At 42.9% G+C, this 15,151-nt stretch overlaps 1 protein-coding gene across 1 annotated transcript in view; it reads left to right on the top strand.

Moving 5' to 3' along the window:
• LOC136294738 (metalloprotease TIKI2-like) overlaps positions 1-15,151 on the top strand; it is a 268,794-nt gene that overhangs the window by 220,645 nt on the left and 32,998 nt on the right. The window contains exon 5 of the mRNA XM_066192779.1: positions 2,738-2,828. Coding sequence (XP_066048876.1) covers positions 2,738-2,828 — 91 coding nt within the window. The remainder of the gene's footprint in view (positions 1-2,737; positions 2,829-15,151) is intronic.

The following is a 15,151-nucleotide window of genomic DNA, read 5'->3' as shown; positions in this document are numbered from 1 at the left end:
TTCAATCAGGTGGAGAGGGTGTATTGACAGGGCAAGCTGGTGGTGAAATAGGTGGTAATTTACACAGATGTACGTGGGATAGTACAAACAGGTAAATTTTAAGCAGAGTCTAAATGTTAAGTTTTGCAAAGACTTGCTCATGCAATTTCCTAGTAGTTGTTAAAGTTTTGGGCTCTGTTGATGTATGTGGAATGGAGAATTATTTGGGGGTCAGCTCAAAGTTGGATTTTGGTTTTGATTGTCTTATTCTTTTTATTTCTGTTCCCTTGGTTGAACTGGAGTATTGAAAATGTATTAGTATGTGTTGGATTGTGGACATACAATGGAATAACTATGATGTTCACATGGATATTTGTAACTAAGTTTTTTATTTATTTGGGAATTTGAAGTTGAGTGGGTTTTAATGGAAGCTGGTGTTCCTTCCAGTTAGGAAAAGCAAAATTAAAAGAATGAGCCCTATTGCCATGGTGCACAGCAGATCATCAGTGCCAGCAGCTGGCAGCGTTCAGCATGGTCTCCACACAGAGGCCAGGAATGGGTAGTCCAGGAAGTGTCATCTTTCGGTCTTCATCCATCACTTGAAGGGACTTGCAGGCTCTGCTGAGGAGCTGACATTGTTGACAGACCTACAATTGTGTGGATGAGGAGCCAGAGCTTTTGCATAGTTACTTTTTTCCCTGGCTTTAAAAGAGTTAAAATTGGTTTCTCTTGTGCTGTCATGTTGTCAAAGATTTGTTGGATTCAGGACAATTATTTACATTAAGAAATCTTTTGGCATTTAAGACTCTGGCTCAGGGAAAATAAAGTGGACTCGGAAACATCTCGGACTCTGATACCTTTGACTTTGGTTCCTCAGTGTCACTTTGCCAGTGGCAGAATGGGGACCTTTGTTTGCCTTGGCCACTGCATAAAAAAACAGGATATGATCAAATCCAGTTAATCATTCACAAATGTCTCATTTCTTGAATCTCTGAGGGTGTATAACACATTTTTGGGACTGCTCTTTGCTGCTTTGGCTTTTGTTATAAGTAAGTTAGAAAGGGGAAAATCAAATTTTGAGTTTTCTTAAAAGGAAGTGGAGGAATCCTGGAACACACTAGGGCTCTGCAAATGTACATTTAATCATTTAAAGAAATGTCTTTTGGCTAAAAGCTCTTACCAGCGCTTGCAAGTTGCACTCAAAGCCATACAGCTACATCGTTCCAACAACTGAGGCGAGTTAGCGCCCTTGTTGGCAGCAGGAGGAGAGGGATGCAGGCTGAGCAGATCCTGGGGGCTGAATGCTCTCAAATTCATCAGGACTTTGTGCAGTGCGAGCGAAGAATCCCGGGGGTGACTCTGCTGGTGGCTGTGCCAGCTCCTTGCACAGCGGTGTCCTTGGAGGGGGTCTCAGGCGCATCTTGCCTGCCTTGGTTTTTTTCAGCGCAGAGCATTTGGCTCTGCTGTGGAGCCGGGCATTCAGAGACATCTCCTGCAAACACTTCCACTGTGCTTCAGGCAAGCACATGCACTCCAAGCAGCAACAAACCAGAGGAGTGAGTTCTTACACCCCACACCGTGGTGGAACTCCCTCCTCCGAGATGCCACAGGGCACAAAGCACGGGGAGGCTTGCGCGCATTCCTGGTGAATTGGTGTGTTCAGAGCTGGCAGCGAGATGCAGTGACCTGGGTGTAAGTGGGGGTCGCCAGGCCCTGCAGAGCTGGAAGCTAATGGAAGTAACGGAGGAGGATTGTTCTGTCCTTCCTCGGTGTCAGTCATGGCTGCAGTTGGAGACAGGTTACAGTACTATGTGGATTTTAATAAAACTGTTTGTGGACTCCTTGCTTCCTTGCTTTATATATCCAACCCATCCTGCAAACAGTGTGGGACTCTGACAATAAGTTGAAAGCTTTGGCTGGATTACACTGCCTTATTGAGTCTGTGCCCAAAGCCCTTTGAGGGCTCCCATTGACTCCGGTGGGATTTGGTTCAGACTTCAAGTGTATGGGACTCCCTTAAGTAAACTCTTTCAAGGCCCGTGTACACTGCAATACTTACTGGGCTCCTTGTTACTTCTGTGAATAGGAATGTGACCTTTACGCTTCTAACAAAGAGCCTGAATTACAGGACTAAACCTTCCCGTTTTGGGAGAGATAATGTTACCATCCCAGCTCCTCCCCGCCCTGCTGTGCAGGTGGCTGAATGGCTGATGAGGCAATTCCTGAATCACTGAGGTTTTAGTCAGACAAGTGCTGAACATGCAGTACAGCAGCTTCAGGTCTCTTCATTAGCAGATGTCCATGAACAGTGATGGTCAGGGTTGTAAGTTGTTCTCTTTCATGAGTCAAAGCCCTAGGAATATCCTTTTGCCACTGCAGGGTCCTTCTGATCTCCATGTTGGAAATTTAATTAATCAGTGTGCATACTAAAAATGGTCACAGTGAAAGTCAAGACTAGCAACCTTATTTTAGGAAATAGGAATGTTTCCTAAATATTAAAAATAGTAAATATTAGGAAATAGGAATATTTCCTAACTAGGAAACTAGATTTTCTATTATCCACCCAGTCCCTTGGCCATGTGAGGGGAGGGAGGGATAAATGAGATGGAAGAAGAAAGTGTTTGGGCTGTATGCTGTCCCTTCCTCTGGTCTAGTTTTTGGTACCCTTGCCTCCCAAAGCTGCTGTTCCAACAGGAGAAACTCAAGTGAGTGAGAGTAGTAGTTTGATTGACAGTGCTATTTTCTACCTGTATTTTAGGTCACTTCCTGGGTAACAACACTGTGATTGATGTACTGAGACAAGCAGGATTTGAAGTGGAGCACACCCCTCCTGGACAACCAATTGGAAAGTAAGCAGCTGCCCACAGATTATTAATCACTTTCTCTCCTTTTTTCTCTCCCTTTTTCTGTGACTAAGCAAGATTATTGCATTAGTATAGGAGATGGGTGAGGAGCCTCCCTTTCCCACCCAATTTCCAGACAAAAAGTTCATTGTAAAGCATCCATTGTGTGTGTTTGGAAACATATGGAGCCTGAATGGCTGGTGTTTTTGTGGGTTTTTTCCACTTGGGGTCATTATTTATATCACAGCTGCTTCATTATACCAGCTCAGAAGTGCCATGGTTTCTTTAAAGAAACATCTCATTCAGCTCTTTTTTCCCCAGAGCTGTTTTTCCTCTTGCTCTCCGTGGGGTTTTTGTTGTTTCTCCATTGCAAACCTCTGTCAGGCTGCTGTTCTTCAGGTGGAATTTCAGTTTTTCCTAAAGGACTACATCTAATGTAGCAGATGCACCTTTGAAAAGTGTGTTGGGCAGGTAGATAGCAATTCCCTGAGTTTCTCCATCTATCTGGTCAAGTAAATCATGCAAGAAGGACTGATCAACAGGCTCCTGGCAATCTTCATTAGAATAAAATAAAATATGGCACAAAATTGTCCTTAGCTGGTGAGACAGACTTCCTTCATCCCATAGACTTTTTTTTTTCCTGGCCGTTTAAATGAGGTCTCCGTCTGAAGAAATCACAGACAATAAAACCATGAGGGCTGGTGAGAGACAGTCTAGCTTTGCAAAATCAGCCTTTCCCCTACATTCTGCAGATAAAATTTGGCCAAGGCTATTCTGTCATAGGATTGTTATCCTCGTTAGGAGAAAGTGTTAGCAGCATGCTCCTGTCCCTGGTGGGCAGACATGACATGGTCCAAAACTGAGGTGAGTCTCAATGAGGAGGATTAATGGCAGAGGTAGTAGACCATGTCTGAAAAAGCTGTGTGTAATCTAGTTGGAAAATCTGGCTGATCTAACCTTGTTTGGGAAACATCCGCAGTGATTCATATAGAATATAATATGGCTCAACTGTACATAAGTGTTCTTTGACAGAGCATTTATCCTAAATGCTTCTTGGAATCTGTTGAGCAATAAAAGCATCGTCTTAAATAACAAGGGGGGAAAGAGGAAGAAAAGGCTGTTAAACACCACCAGGAAGAACATATATTCAGAGGAGATTTAAGAAGCACTTTGGCAGGGGGAGAAAAGTCAACATGGTGCAGGGAAGAGCAGTAAACACTGTAACAGTCTGGAGCTGGAAATTTTTGACTAAAACCAACCCAAAAAAAAAAAAGGCAAAACAGAAAAACCAAGCAAACTGCAGCAGAACCGCCGAGGTGTACTGCTCCTAGGTTTCTAACAAAGAAACTTTCCACTCTGGGAAGCAGACACTTTCTTCAGCAATTTTCATTTAGTTGAAAGTATCGTCTTCCCATAAAAAGCATTTCAACTGGAAATTGTGAAACTATTAATTTATTGGGTGTTGCAAGCCCTTGCGAAGAACTAAAGATGCAGTGGTGTGAGAGAAGTCCAAGAATAGTCTCTGCTCTCTGGTGTTAGGCTGTGTCTGTACACATCATCACAGACTTGAAATAAAGGATGGGACAGGAAACTTGACTCAAAGCCAGTGCTTGATGTTGACTTTTTTGAAGAGTGGGGCACCTCTGCGTGCACATTTCCCTGCCTTGGCAGCAGTGTCTCCTGTTTATGGTGTCTTCCCTAAAATTGTCAGTCCCTGGGGGGAAGTGCACCTGAAAGCAAGAGGGCTTGGACTCTGCCTAGATCGATGTGTGTCCTCAGCTGAATGGTCCCACCCTGGGTAACTTCTGTTCCCAGCTCCAGAACATCGTGTTGGGCAGGTTTGCCCCGACGAGAACCCTAATTCCAGTGGGGTCTGCTCTGAACATTGAACATACAACACTTTGTTAAAGGGTTGTGCAGGTTGTGCAGGAATACTGGATGGAGTCAAGAGAGAACACGTGGTTGCCCCCCATAAGGATTAGATGCTCTGTGAGTTTTCCTGTGGTCTGATGATATGGTAGATCTGCCAGCTCTAGATGAGAATAAAGAAAGAAAAATAAATTGCATGGCAAAAAAGTCCAGAGTTGCCACTAGACTGAATTATTCAAGGTGCAGAAACAGCAGAAAACTATAGAAATTGTGAATAAAGAGTATTTAAATATATTCACAGGAAACAGCTTTCTGCCTTTAGAAGAAAAAAAGGCTCCAAACTGCACATCAGGGGCTGTATTGTCATTTTCCTGTAACTGGGGCTGTAGCTATCAGAAGTGCCTGGGGCTCCCCCTTAGAAATGAGGAAGCTGCTGCAAACCATTTTGTCTCTTTTTTTATAGAATAGCTTGTATTTTATGATTTCTGGGTAAGCTGCAAAAGACAGTCTAGCCAAACACAGTACAATATCATGATAGCACGACAACTTAATAGTTGTTGTTGTTTATGTTATATTGTCATGTTGCTGTAATTGAGTGTCTTAAGGAACCTTGCATTTTTGTCTAGCCGTCCTTTTTTTACTCATTTCTTTTCTTTTAAAAAGATGAAATAAAAACAATTTAAAGGCCCAGAAGAGGAACCATTTTGCTATAGTGACTGTAGTAACAAAATATATACATAGAATAAACAAATAGAAGCTCTACTAATTTTGAGCTGCTTGTGAAGCAGAAATTGTTTTGTGTGTTACAGAGGTGCAGGTATTTGCATCTTGATTCTTGTGGAGCCATATGTGAAGAGGCATTTCTCTCCTGTGCTCAAGCTGAAAAGAGACATTTCAGCTTTACTTCCAAATAAATTGTATAAGGGAGTCAAGCTCACTGCTTTGCATTCTGACATTGACAATTGAAAAATTGGATAGTGTTCAGAGAAGATCAGCTGGATTGTAATGTGGAGTTTGGGGAGGTGGACAGCACATGGAAAAAATGCAAGGGTTGGAAAAAAACCTGAAGCAGCTGCATGCTTATGTTTTGGAAAGGGAATTCAAAAAAAGGGTTGTGGACAGACTGTATGTAAAAGACTGAAGAGGAACAGTTCAAACTGGTACATAGGAATGTTTGAAAGTATATCAGCTTGAATTTGAGGGTGGTTTTGGATGAATATCAATGATTCCTTGACAGTGATTTGCTGGACAATTTTTCTCAGGTTAAGTAAGAGGCCCCATTATATGAAAGTAACTTTAGCAAATCACTCATGCTATGTCCTACTTACTACCAGGGCTGCCTTGCCAAAAAAGCAAATGGTCATTTTCTTTAATCTCTCTGTTCCCAGAACAGTATGATTATTACTATTATTGACATGATTAATAGTCTGATCTTTATTGTTCAACAATAATTCAACAGCATTACCATAAATAGATGGAGCATATAGTCTGGTATGATGTTTAAACTCTGCCATCCATTTTGGTTTTAGAAGGAGCAAGAGAATCCCTTTTGTAGAAAATAACTAGCACTGTTCCTATGTATCAAAAAAAGAAAAGCCTTGGGAAGAGTGAAACAGGACAAAGACCAAAGCTGTTTATGCTTTCAGTTGCATACAGCATGGGTAAAGCCAGAAGATTGTTGGCTTCCTCTGCCCAAAATGCTAAGCATGGGTTGTGAAATGGCTGCTCTTTAGGCCAAGCAAACTGAATACCTAGAGTCTCACATTTCTGTTGTCTAGTGACAAGCACAAATTTGAGCCAATTCCTCCCTTTCCTAAGGTATTGGGGAAAAATAAAGTGAGATCTTGTCTGGCTTGAGGAGATAGCCAAGACATAGAGGGGTCTGATGGCTCCAGAATCAGTGAGCTGGCAAAGAAAAGTTTATATAAAGTACATTTAGCTGGTGTGGAGCTATTTGGGAGCTCTTACTGACTGGATTTCTGAAATCTCCTGGCTCCTCCTGGTGATCTGCCTGGTGGCCCACTGTTGACCTTCCTGTGCCTCTTCCAGAATTCCACCAGCTTACTATTGAAAACACCTTCTTTAAAGTTCAATCCCTTTCTGTAAAAGAAACCCTGTTCTATTCATCATGCAGAACAATGCCATAAACACTTGAGAACTTATTCTCACATTGGTTTAATTTGTTCATTTTGTTGCCTGAGGGAAGTGTCCTGAATCTGTTTGCGTGACAGCCTTCAGCAGCATTCATATTTGCTTCTTATTTTGTTGGCTGTCGTCCTTGTCCCCAGATAAAGGCATTGGAAAATTAGTGGCTGAATCAATATCTCATTGCTTTGCCCTGAGATAAGAAAGGCAACTTCTTTTCTTTTTTTTTTTTTTTTCTTTCTTGTGGAGTTCTGCCAACTGGCTGTCCCTGCTCCTCTCTGTCTTCAGAAAACAGAGCTGCATGCTTGAGGTTGGGAGAGAGGAGGAGATGAGAGAAAGTCTCCCCTTAGACAGATTCCAGTGACTTGAGCAGATAAAGGGCCACAGCTGCTTCACATTTAACTGGAAACAGCCAAACTGCAAGATCAATCCAGGAAGCACCTGTGTCCATGATGACTCTATTGTTGCTGGGTTCTCAGAATCAGCTCTGACCTTCTGCCATGTGCCAAGCCCTGATGTGCTGCACACCGTCCTTTTGGCCAGAAGAACATGCAGCAGTGCTCAGTTTTATCAGGCTACACTCTTCAAGGATGGGATCAGTGTTGCCTTCTTTCAGAATCAGGGAATTCAGGATGAATTGAAGAATTCAGCACAAGTTTTTATGTCTGCTTGTCTGAGAGTTTGAGGGTTTATTATAAATGCTCAGAGCTCTGCTGGAGAAATTAATTACCCTTGCTCCTTTTGTTTTCACTTCCTGTCCCCACTGAAGCAACGTGTCTTTCCTGTCCTGTCTGAAGCAGAGAGCTTCCTCCCTCCCTTCTCCTACAGCATCCTACAGGTGTGACCCTGGCGCTGCTGCTCGTTGTTGTCTCAGGGTAGAAGTCTCTGCTCTCCTAGGAATGCTCTCTCCTTCCCCATGGGTTGAAAGCCCACTCCATCCACACAGTGATGCAGCCATTTCACTCCATCAGGATCCCTAACCCTCTCAAGGTGATGGACACAATTGGGAATAATGTTTGACATAACATTCCCCACAGCCCCAGTTTGGTAAATCCAGTTTAGGAGATCCCAGAAAATTACAGATGCCCCCAGAACTCTCAGGAAACTCCCAGTAGTTGCCAGGTTCCTTGGGATGCCTACACGGCTTTAGCTTTCTGGTGCCTGCTACTCAGGGTTTTTCCACTCTGCATAGCTGTTAATTTTTGGGATGTGTTAGGGAGAATGTTAAAATTGCTCTGGAATAAGTAAAAGTTAATTTAGAAAGCACACAAGTGAAGAAAAAATATTACAAGAGCTGTGACACTTTAATTGGAAACAACTGAATTAATTGAGGAAAAAAGAACTGAGAAAGGTAGATTCTGGATCCCATCTCTTCCGATACAGGGAAAAATACACCTTTTTTTTTTTTTTTTTTTTTTTTTTTAATGTTGGTGGAATAATCTCCCCATTGGGATGTGGCAGTTCTTCTTAAACCTGCTGTAAACCTTTGGATCTTTCACTTGATCTGAGCCTGAGGATCATACTCATCACTAGCTCCCTTCCCTGAGAAGAAAAGTGAATCCATTATTTTGGGGGGGGGTTCTCTGACAGCATAATTTACAGTAAGAGGTGCATAGGGATTAAGTGGAGTTCATCTGCATGCATTGGCAAATTTATTGCCTCATCTAACATTGGAGAATATGACTACTCCATGCTTAAAATACTTAGCGACAAAAATATGCACATTGTATTTTCATGTTCCTGTATGCCTTTAAAATATCCTCCTTTGCAAGGTAATTGTCTCTGTGCCTACCTAGCAGCCACAAAGCCTGAGCCAGCCAAAGTAACTCTTAGGGGGAAAAACATGGAAGAAGGTCTCCAAAATGTGGTAGAGAAGCAAAGTCAACTTACAAATTCTCAGCCAAAGAAATTTAATTATCCTATCACTGCCTGAGCAACACATTACTTAGGGATGGTCTATATGTGTATTCTTTAGGTCACCTTTAGACACTGAACACTTTCTGAGGGAATGGAATTTAGCGACTTGCTACAAAGAAAATCTGGGAAAGAACAAGATAATTCATGGTGTTGGAGTAAGAATACAGAGCACAACTTCTCAGGAATTTCATGCTTGACTAGTTCTCCCAGTGGGACATTCACTTTGCTATATAATCAGATTTTATCCTTGGCAAAATTTCTGGTTTCTTTTGAAATAAATGTTTCATATTCCATATAATTCTGTTCCTTGGGAAGGGGGCCTCTGGGGAAACCTGGGCTTGCTTCTTTCTGTTCAAGGGCAGCTTGCTTGCTGAGCTGTCCTGAAGCCAGTGCTAAGGTTTCTAGGTTTTTTTGCTGATCTGCAGCCTATCAGTTTTAGGAGATCTGTATCTCATACTCCATAAACTCTCTAATGGTAAACTTACAGAGCCTTGGAGACTTCAAAAGTTCAGAGTTAGTTCTTACCTTATTTCCTAGCCAAATTTCAGTTCTTGTTTCCACAGGAGAAGCTGATTTTTCATCCTCTTTCTGCTTCCAGCCAACTCTAATGCAGATCTTTTCACCTCAGGTCATGAGTATGAGATGAAAATTTTGGTTTATAGTTATTAGAGATAAAGCTGATCCAACTTGCACTGAAGTTGTTGGCTTCCATCAGTGCCAGTAGCTTTTAGAGGTCATCGTAAATATGAGATGGTTGCTTGTCCTCTCCCATCTTCGGTTGTCTAGAGCCAAGAGGGAATTGGTGGAAAACTCAGAGTCTGTTCACACAGTTGTGCAGATGCCTTCTACAGTCAAAGTAAAAAGACTGGCTTTTCCAGAGTAGTGCTCATGGGTGTCCTTAGACAACTGGCCCAGCTTGCTTGCAGGAGGTGTCTTGCTGGTTTTAGGTGGCTTATCAAGATGTGTAGTCGTTTTTGTGAGATGTGTCACTAGGCTCATTTAAGCCTTTGGAAACACTGCACCATCCCCTCCCCAGCGCTGAAACGGTGAGGTTGTGTGACTTTGTTTGTGTGTTCAGCCTGCACTTGTCCTGTGGATTGATGGCCTCCACCCCGCGCGATATCAATCTGGGCTGAAGTGCAGCTGCACTTTGTAACAGCTCAAGGGGCACAAAGGTATCAAGTGGTATTGTGTGGTTGGAAAGATGTCGTTTATCTGAGGAAGTTTGTGGTCTGTTTGCTGTCACTCTGTCTTTGCAGTGCCGACTTCCCTTACCTTCACTATCACGTTGTCAGGCAAAGAGACCTCACACATTAGGACACAGAGCCTTTCCACATCCAGAGCTGACTTCTTTTCCTTCAGCAAGAGGTCTGTGGGCTGTGAATCAATCAATAATGCGGTTTGATTCAGCATGAGTGCAGTAATTTAGCTTTCGGGGAGCTCTTTACAATACACAAGTTCCTAAAAAAGGAACGGGAAGAAAGGAACTCAATGACTTCTCTCACTGACATTTTCACTTAAAGTTCCTTCAATAACAGTCCCTTAGGAAAAAAACAATCAAGGACGCAGTGTTATACAGAGGATTTTGTTGAGAAGTATGTATGTCAGCTTTCATGAGTGCTCAGGTGTTCATAAGGACATTCTTTGGAGTTTAAATGGGGTTAGAAGCCCTCCAGAATACTATTATGTGACTGGTGGCATGACTAAATGACTCCCTGTAGATGAATCTATTTGCAGCAAGCTGTGAAATTTACTGAAACCTTTTTGAATTGCCTCCATAAGTAGAAAGTCACCCTAATGTACAAGTGGGGTGTGATTCTGTGTCATTTCTTGCCCATTTTGGTGTAAAATAGTCTCACTTTTAAGAAATCATGGTATCTCAGCCAAGCCAGGTGACTTCATGCTGGCCACAACCCAGCTTTGATTCTGAAATGACTGTGTAGGTGTCCCTTTGGGAGAATACAGTGAAGAGTCAGACTGAGGTCCATGTATATCCGCCCCTCCTCCTAGTTAGGCGCTAGTAGAAGGTGCAGGAATGCCAAAGAGAGTGAGTTCTTAAAACAGTAAATTAAGGATAGAGAATTCATGAAGCACTTGTAACAGTAAATACCTTAGAAGCCAGAATGCATTTTTGTGTCATGACCATTGAATCATTTTTATGAGAAGTCAAAGTAAATCTTTAAAATTTGTAAAGAGTTTAATTCATCCAGGAAATCATGTGTTGGGAATACAGTACCCAGATCCAGATCAGATATACTTCAGAGAAGCATTTAGGTTTTAAAATCCTTCCGCAAGCTAAACTGATCTCCAGAATCTTTGGAGTTTCACCCTTCTCTGGACCTCATGCTCCATGCAAGTGAACATCATGCCAATGTGTTTCCCATTTCTTAGGGATTAAACTGTTGTGTTTGATGACTCAGGACTTTCCAAGGAAGCAGCTCACTCACTCATTCTGTCTGAAGTGGCCTCAGGTGCCTCAGAGGACATGTTTTCTCTTCCACAGTGATTCATGATTTCAGAACAGAGAATCAGCTCTCTTTCTTTTTTTTTTCTTTTTTTTTTCCCACAAAGTTAATTAATAAAACAAATTTCTATTAGTGGGTGTTGAAAGATTTTGGTTTCCCACCTGCACTCCCAAATGCTCTGCATTCCAGGAAGAATGAAAAATGGACCTTTGAACAGAAACAGGAGGGAGGAAAAACGGATCAGATGCTGTAGATGGATGTAGGTACAGTGGCTGCCAAGTGATATGGTGGAAGAACTTTCTGAATAACGAGTTTCTTGCAGTTGTGATTGCTAAAAACACACCACTACAGTAATCCAGTTTCGGGATTCATAGGTGCAAATTTAGAAAGTTTGGGGCACTGGGGGTGTCTGGCAGAAACTGAACCGTCTGGGCCTCCCCATTGACCTCTTGCTTAGGCAGGCAGCTACACACAATGCAGTTGTTCTGCTTGTGAGAGCTGGATCTTCTGCCACTATCAGAGGCTCTTGTTGGTCAGGAGAAGCACCTGGAGGATTCATCCCCTCTTGGCCACTGTGGACCTGGCTATGACCATCTGTCTGCCTCATGTAGCCCCACCACAGTACAGAAATTCTCATCAGCATCAAGAATTACAAATAAATTTACACCCACCATGTTTGTAACTTTTGTCACTTCACCCAGAAAACATTTGGTCTTACTGGGAGCCAGAGTTGACGGAAGGACTAAATTTGGGGTATTTCTCATTCCTACTGCTGTATGGGACTTCAGAGCAGTTCACAATTCCATAGTGTCTCTATCTGCTAGTGGCAGCTTGCAGTCAAAAAGACCCAATTTGGTACTCTCATTTGTGGGAAAGAGCACACCAAAGTCTTTCTCCATTGATTTCCAGTCAACTCAGGAGTAGTAACATTTTCCTGCTAACCTGTGGCACTTCAGCAGCAAAGTCACAGACAGGCTCCAAGTGCTTTAGTACCCAGTGCCCTGTCTGGCAACTGGATTTGCATCTCCTGTCATATCACCCCAGCTTCACATTTCCAAATTACTCTTTTAAAAATAAAGGCAGTCCCAGAAATTCCTCTGTCAGGACAGCACATCCCTATTTCTGTTTGAAGGGCCAGTACCAATCTGGAATCCCCAGTGATCAAAGTGCTTGTTCAGAGATGAGCCTCGTGTTGTGTTTGAAGTAAGCACAGCACTTTGAAACAAGGATGATACAGGAATAAATCAGGATGAAGGATGTGGGGCACTACCTACTATACATGAAATCCCTGCTGTAAAGACATGGCCAGTGTTCCAAATTTTTCCTTGGAGAGTGCATGGAAGTTGTACACCAGCCTATTTGTGGAAAGCTGAACAGTTTCCTATTGTCCATGATGTGAAACGCTTCCCAGATAAACACTTTCCCCCTCCACTGAAGAAAAACAATAAAGCCTCAGCAGAGTTGTTGGTTTCTATTGGCACTGAGCTCTGTTACAGGCTATAGTTCATATCCATGCCAGAGCCATTAAGGAAAGGTTCTGTTATTGAGTGGGACTGGGATAATCTTCAAGGGTTTAATAACGTTTTGCGCCCACATCTTTGTGTCTCTGGGTTCGTTATACCCCTGGAATGTAAATCCCAATCCACAGTGGATAAACAAAGGTTCACATGGATCTCAAATACTTTTGTGGTATTGTCTCCTCATGATTTCTGAAAGGGAAAGAACACATTGCTAGAAATAAACTCACTGGAGTTGTCTAGCCTGGAGAACAGGATGCTCGAGGGGGACCTTATCACTTTCTACAGCTACCTGAAAGGGTTTTACTGAGGTGGGAGCTGGTCTCTTACCCACATAACAAGCAGTAGGAGAGCAAGAAAGGATCTCAAGTTGTGCCAGGGAGGTTTAGATTGGATATTAGGAAAAATTTCTTCACAGAAGGTGTTGCCATGCATTGGAACAGGCTTCCCAGGGAAGCAGTGGAGTCACCCTCCCTTAAGGGATTTAAAGGGTGTGTACATGTGGCACTTGGGGACATGGTTTAGTGGTGAACATTGCTGTGCTGGATTAACAGTTGGACTTCATGATCTTAAAGGTCTTTTCCAAACTAAACAATTCTGTGATTCTGCAAAGAGAGCAGTTAATCTCTGCTGCTGTAGTGGGGTTAGGTTGTAACATTGCCTGCATTTGTGGCATTTTAAGTAATTTTAAGGAATTATTCCTCACACCCACAGAGTCAAGGCATCATATTCCATCACAAGAAAGATCCAGAGGTTCCCCCAAGAACTTTTGAGAGAAAAAACTGATTTTTGAAATTGGCAATGCTAAGAACCAAGGCTGTGTAACACCGGGGTAACACTGTGGTGTTTTGGTCCCAGTCAGTGGGTGGCTCTCCCTCTGCTTGTCCTGGCAGGAGCAGGTCTGAAGGACCTCGTTGTGTCCTCACCTCTGACTCCAGTTTGGTTTTGCTGGGTGCCTCCATCCTTCCTCCATGGTGCCTCCTAGGCTGAAGACCTTTTCCTAGGAGCATCATGTGGTTCCACTTGGTGACCTGTAGTCAGTGGAGGTAGTAGATACAGATTCACTTTTTCCACCATTTTGTCAAAACAAATCTTGCTTTGAGTTTGTGACAGGGGAATCACCTTTCTTCCCTAGGGGCGCGGGGTTTCTTGCTAATGTTAAATGGTAATTTTGCACTTGTATCAAATTGGTATGTAAATTAAGTTTTAGGTGGGAATTGCAGCTTCCGTTGACATTTAGCAGGCACTGAGGTTTTAAATCGCTGAGGCAATTTTAGAAACATTCCCGTTCAGGAGAAAGGACATAGACTTGAAAGAAAGCAGAGGTAATAAGGGTTTCATTTGTTTGTTTCACAAATGCAGCCATGAATTTAGGGCAATTTCTATGTATTCAAGTATTCATACTGATTGCAGTCATTGCTGAATGGTCAGCAATTCCCACTCATGTCAGAGAAAGGCATCAAATGAAATCCACAGGCAGCCAGAAGTGGTTTAAATGAGATGATGGAGATGGAGACTGGTTTTGTTTTGTTCTTCTTTCACTACTGGGGTGCACTGTTCCACTTGCCTCCTTCTTTACATCTTCTGCCTTTCAAAGAAGCCCCAGTCAGTCTGTGAACAACAGACCTGATGAGGTCTAGGAGTCCTGTAGGTTCCCTAATTCTTCTACTCTGGTATTTAGAAAAGGGCTGAACCTTTCCTCATAAAGCCTGACTCCATCACGCTTATTTTCCTGTCAAGAAGGACATACACTCTTTTTTGATCTGTGTGCTGCTTGGGATAATTCAGTTCTGATTGGCTGGCAGATGAATTCTTAATAGAAAAGGAAGGCAACAGAGGGACAGAGTAGCCTGCCCTTCTGTTCAGAATTAGAGGCTTGTGGAGCAGCCCCAAGCACTCAGTCTCCTTGTAGAGAGAGAGCCAGATAAGTTGTCCTGCAGTTTTAATTAAAACGTTTACACGGACATCAATTCAACAGCATTGACTTCCCTGCAGTTTGAGCTGTGTAACAGCACCACCTCATGAGAAGTCCTAGTTTGGTCACTCTCAGTGTTCAGCTTTGCGTTGTGATAAGAAGCTAACGTGACTGCTGGAACCCGTGCTGGATGCCGGGCATAGTTCTGATGGGTCTCTGACATCTGGTACCCTTGTTATATTACATGTTTTTCCATAGCTAGGCAGTGCTACAAGTACTCAGCTGTGATACCCTTTCGGACAACTGGCACTTAGATAAAGCATTTCAAGGCAAACGTACAAACAGATTTGCACAAATAGTGGAGGTAGGTGAGCCCCTAGAGCTCCTGTGCAATGAGGTGGTCTCCAACAGAGTTGGGGAGGGAGGCTGCAGGAGCCGTCACCTTAGTACTGTCTGTCATTGTCTCACACCCTTTGCCTGTCAGCTTGCTGACATGGAGCT

The sequence above is a fragment of the Chamaea fasciata genome, unplaced genomic scaffold (assembly GCF_029207755.1).
Source record: "Chamaea fasciata isolate MVZ Bird 193981 ecotype frontalis unplaced genomic scaffold, bChaFas1.0.hap1 SCAF_10, whole genome shotgun sequence".
Lineage (NCBI taxonomy): Eukaryota > Metazoa > Chordata > Aves > Passeriformes > Sylviidae > Chamaea > Chamaea fasciata.
The sequence above is the reverse complement of the archived record's forward strand: the minus strand, read 5'-3'. Positions and strand labels throughout refer to the sequence as shown.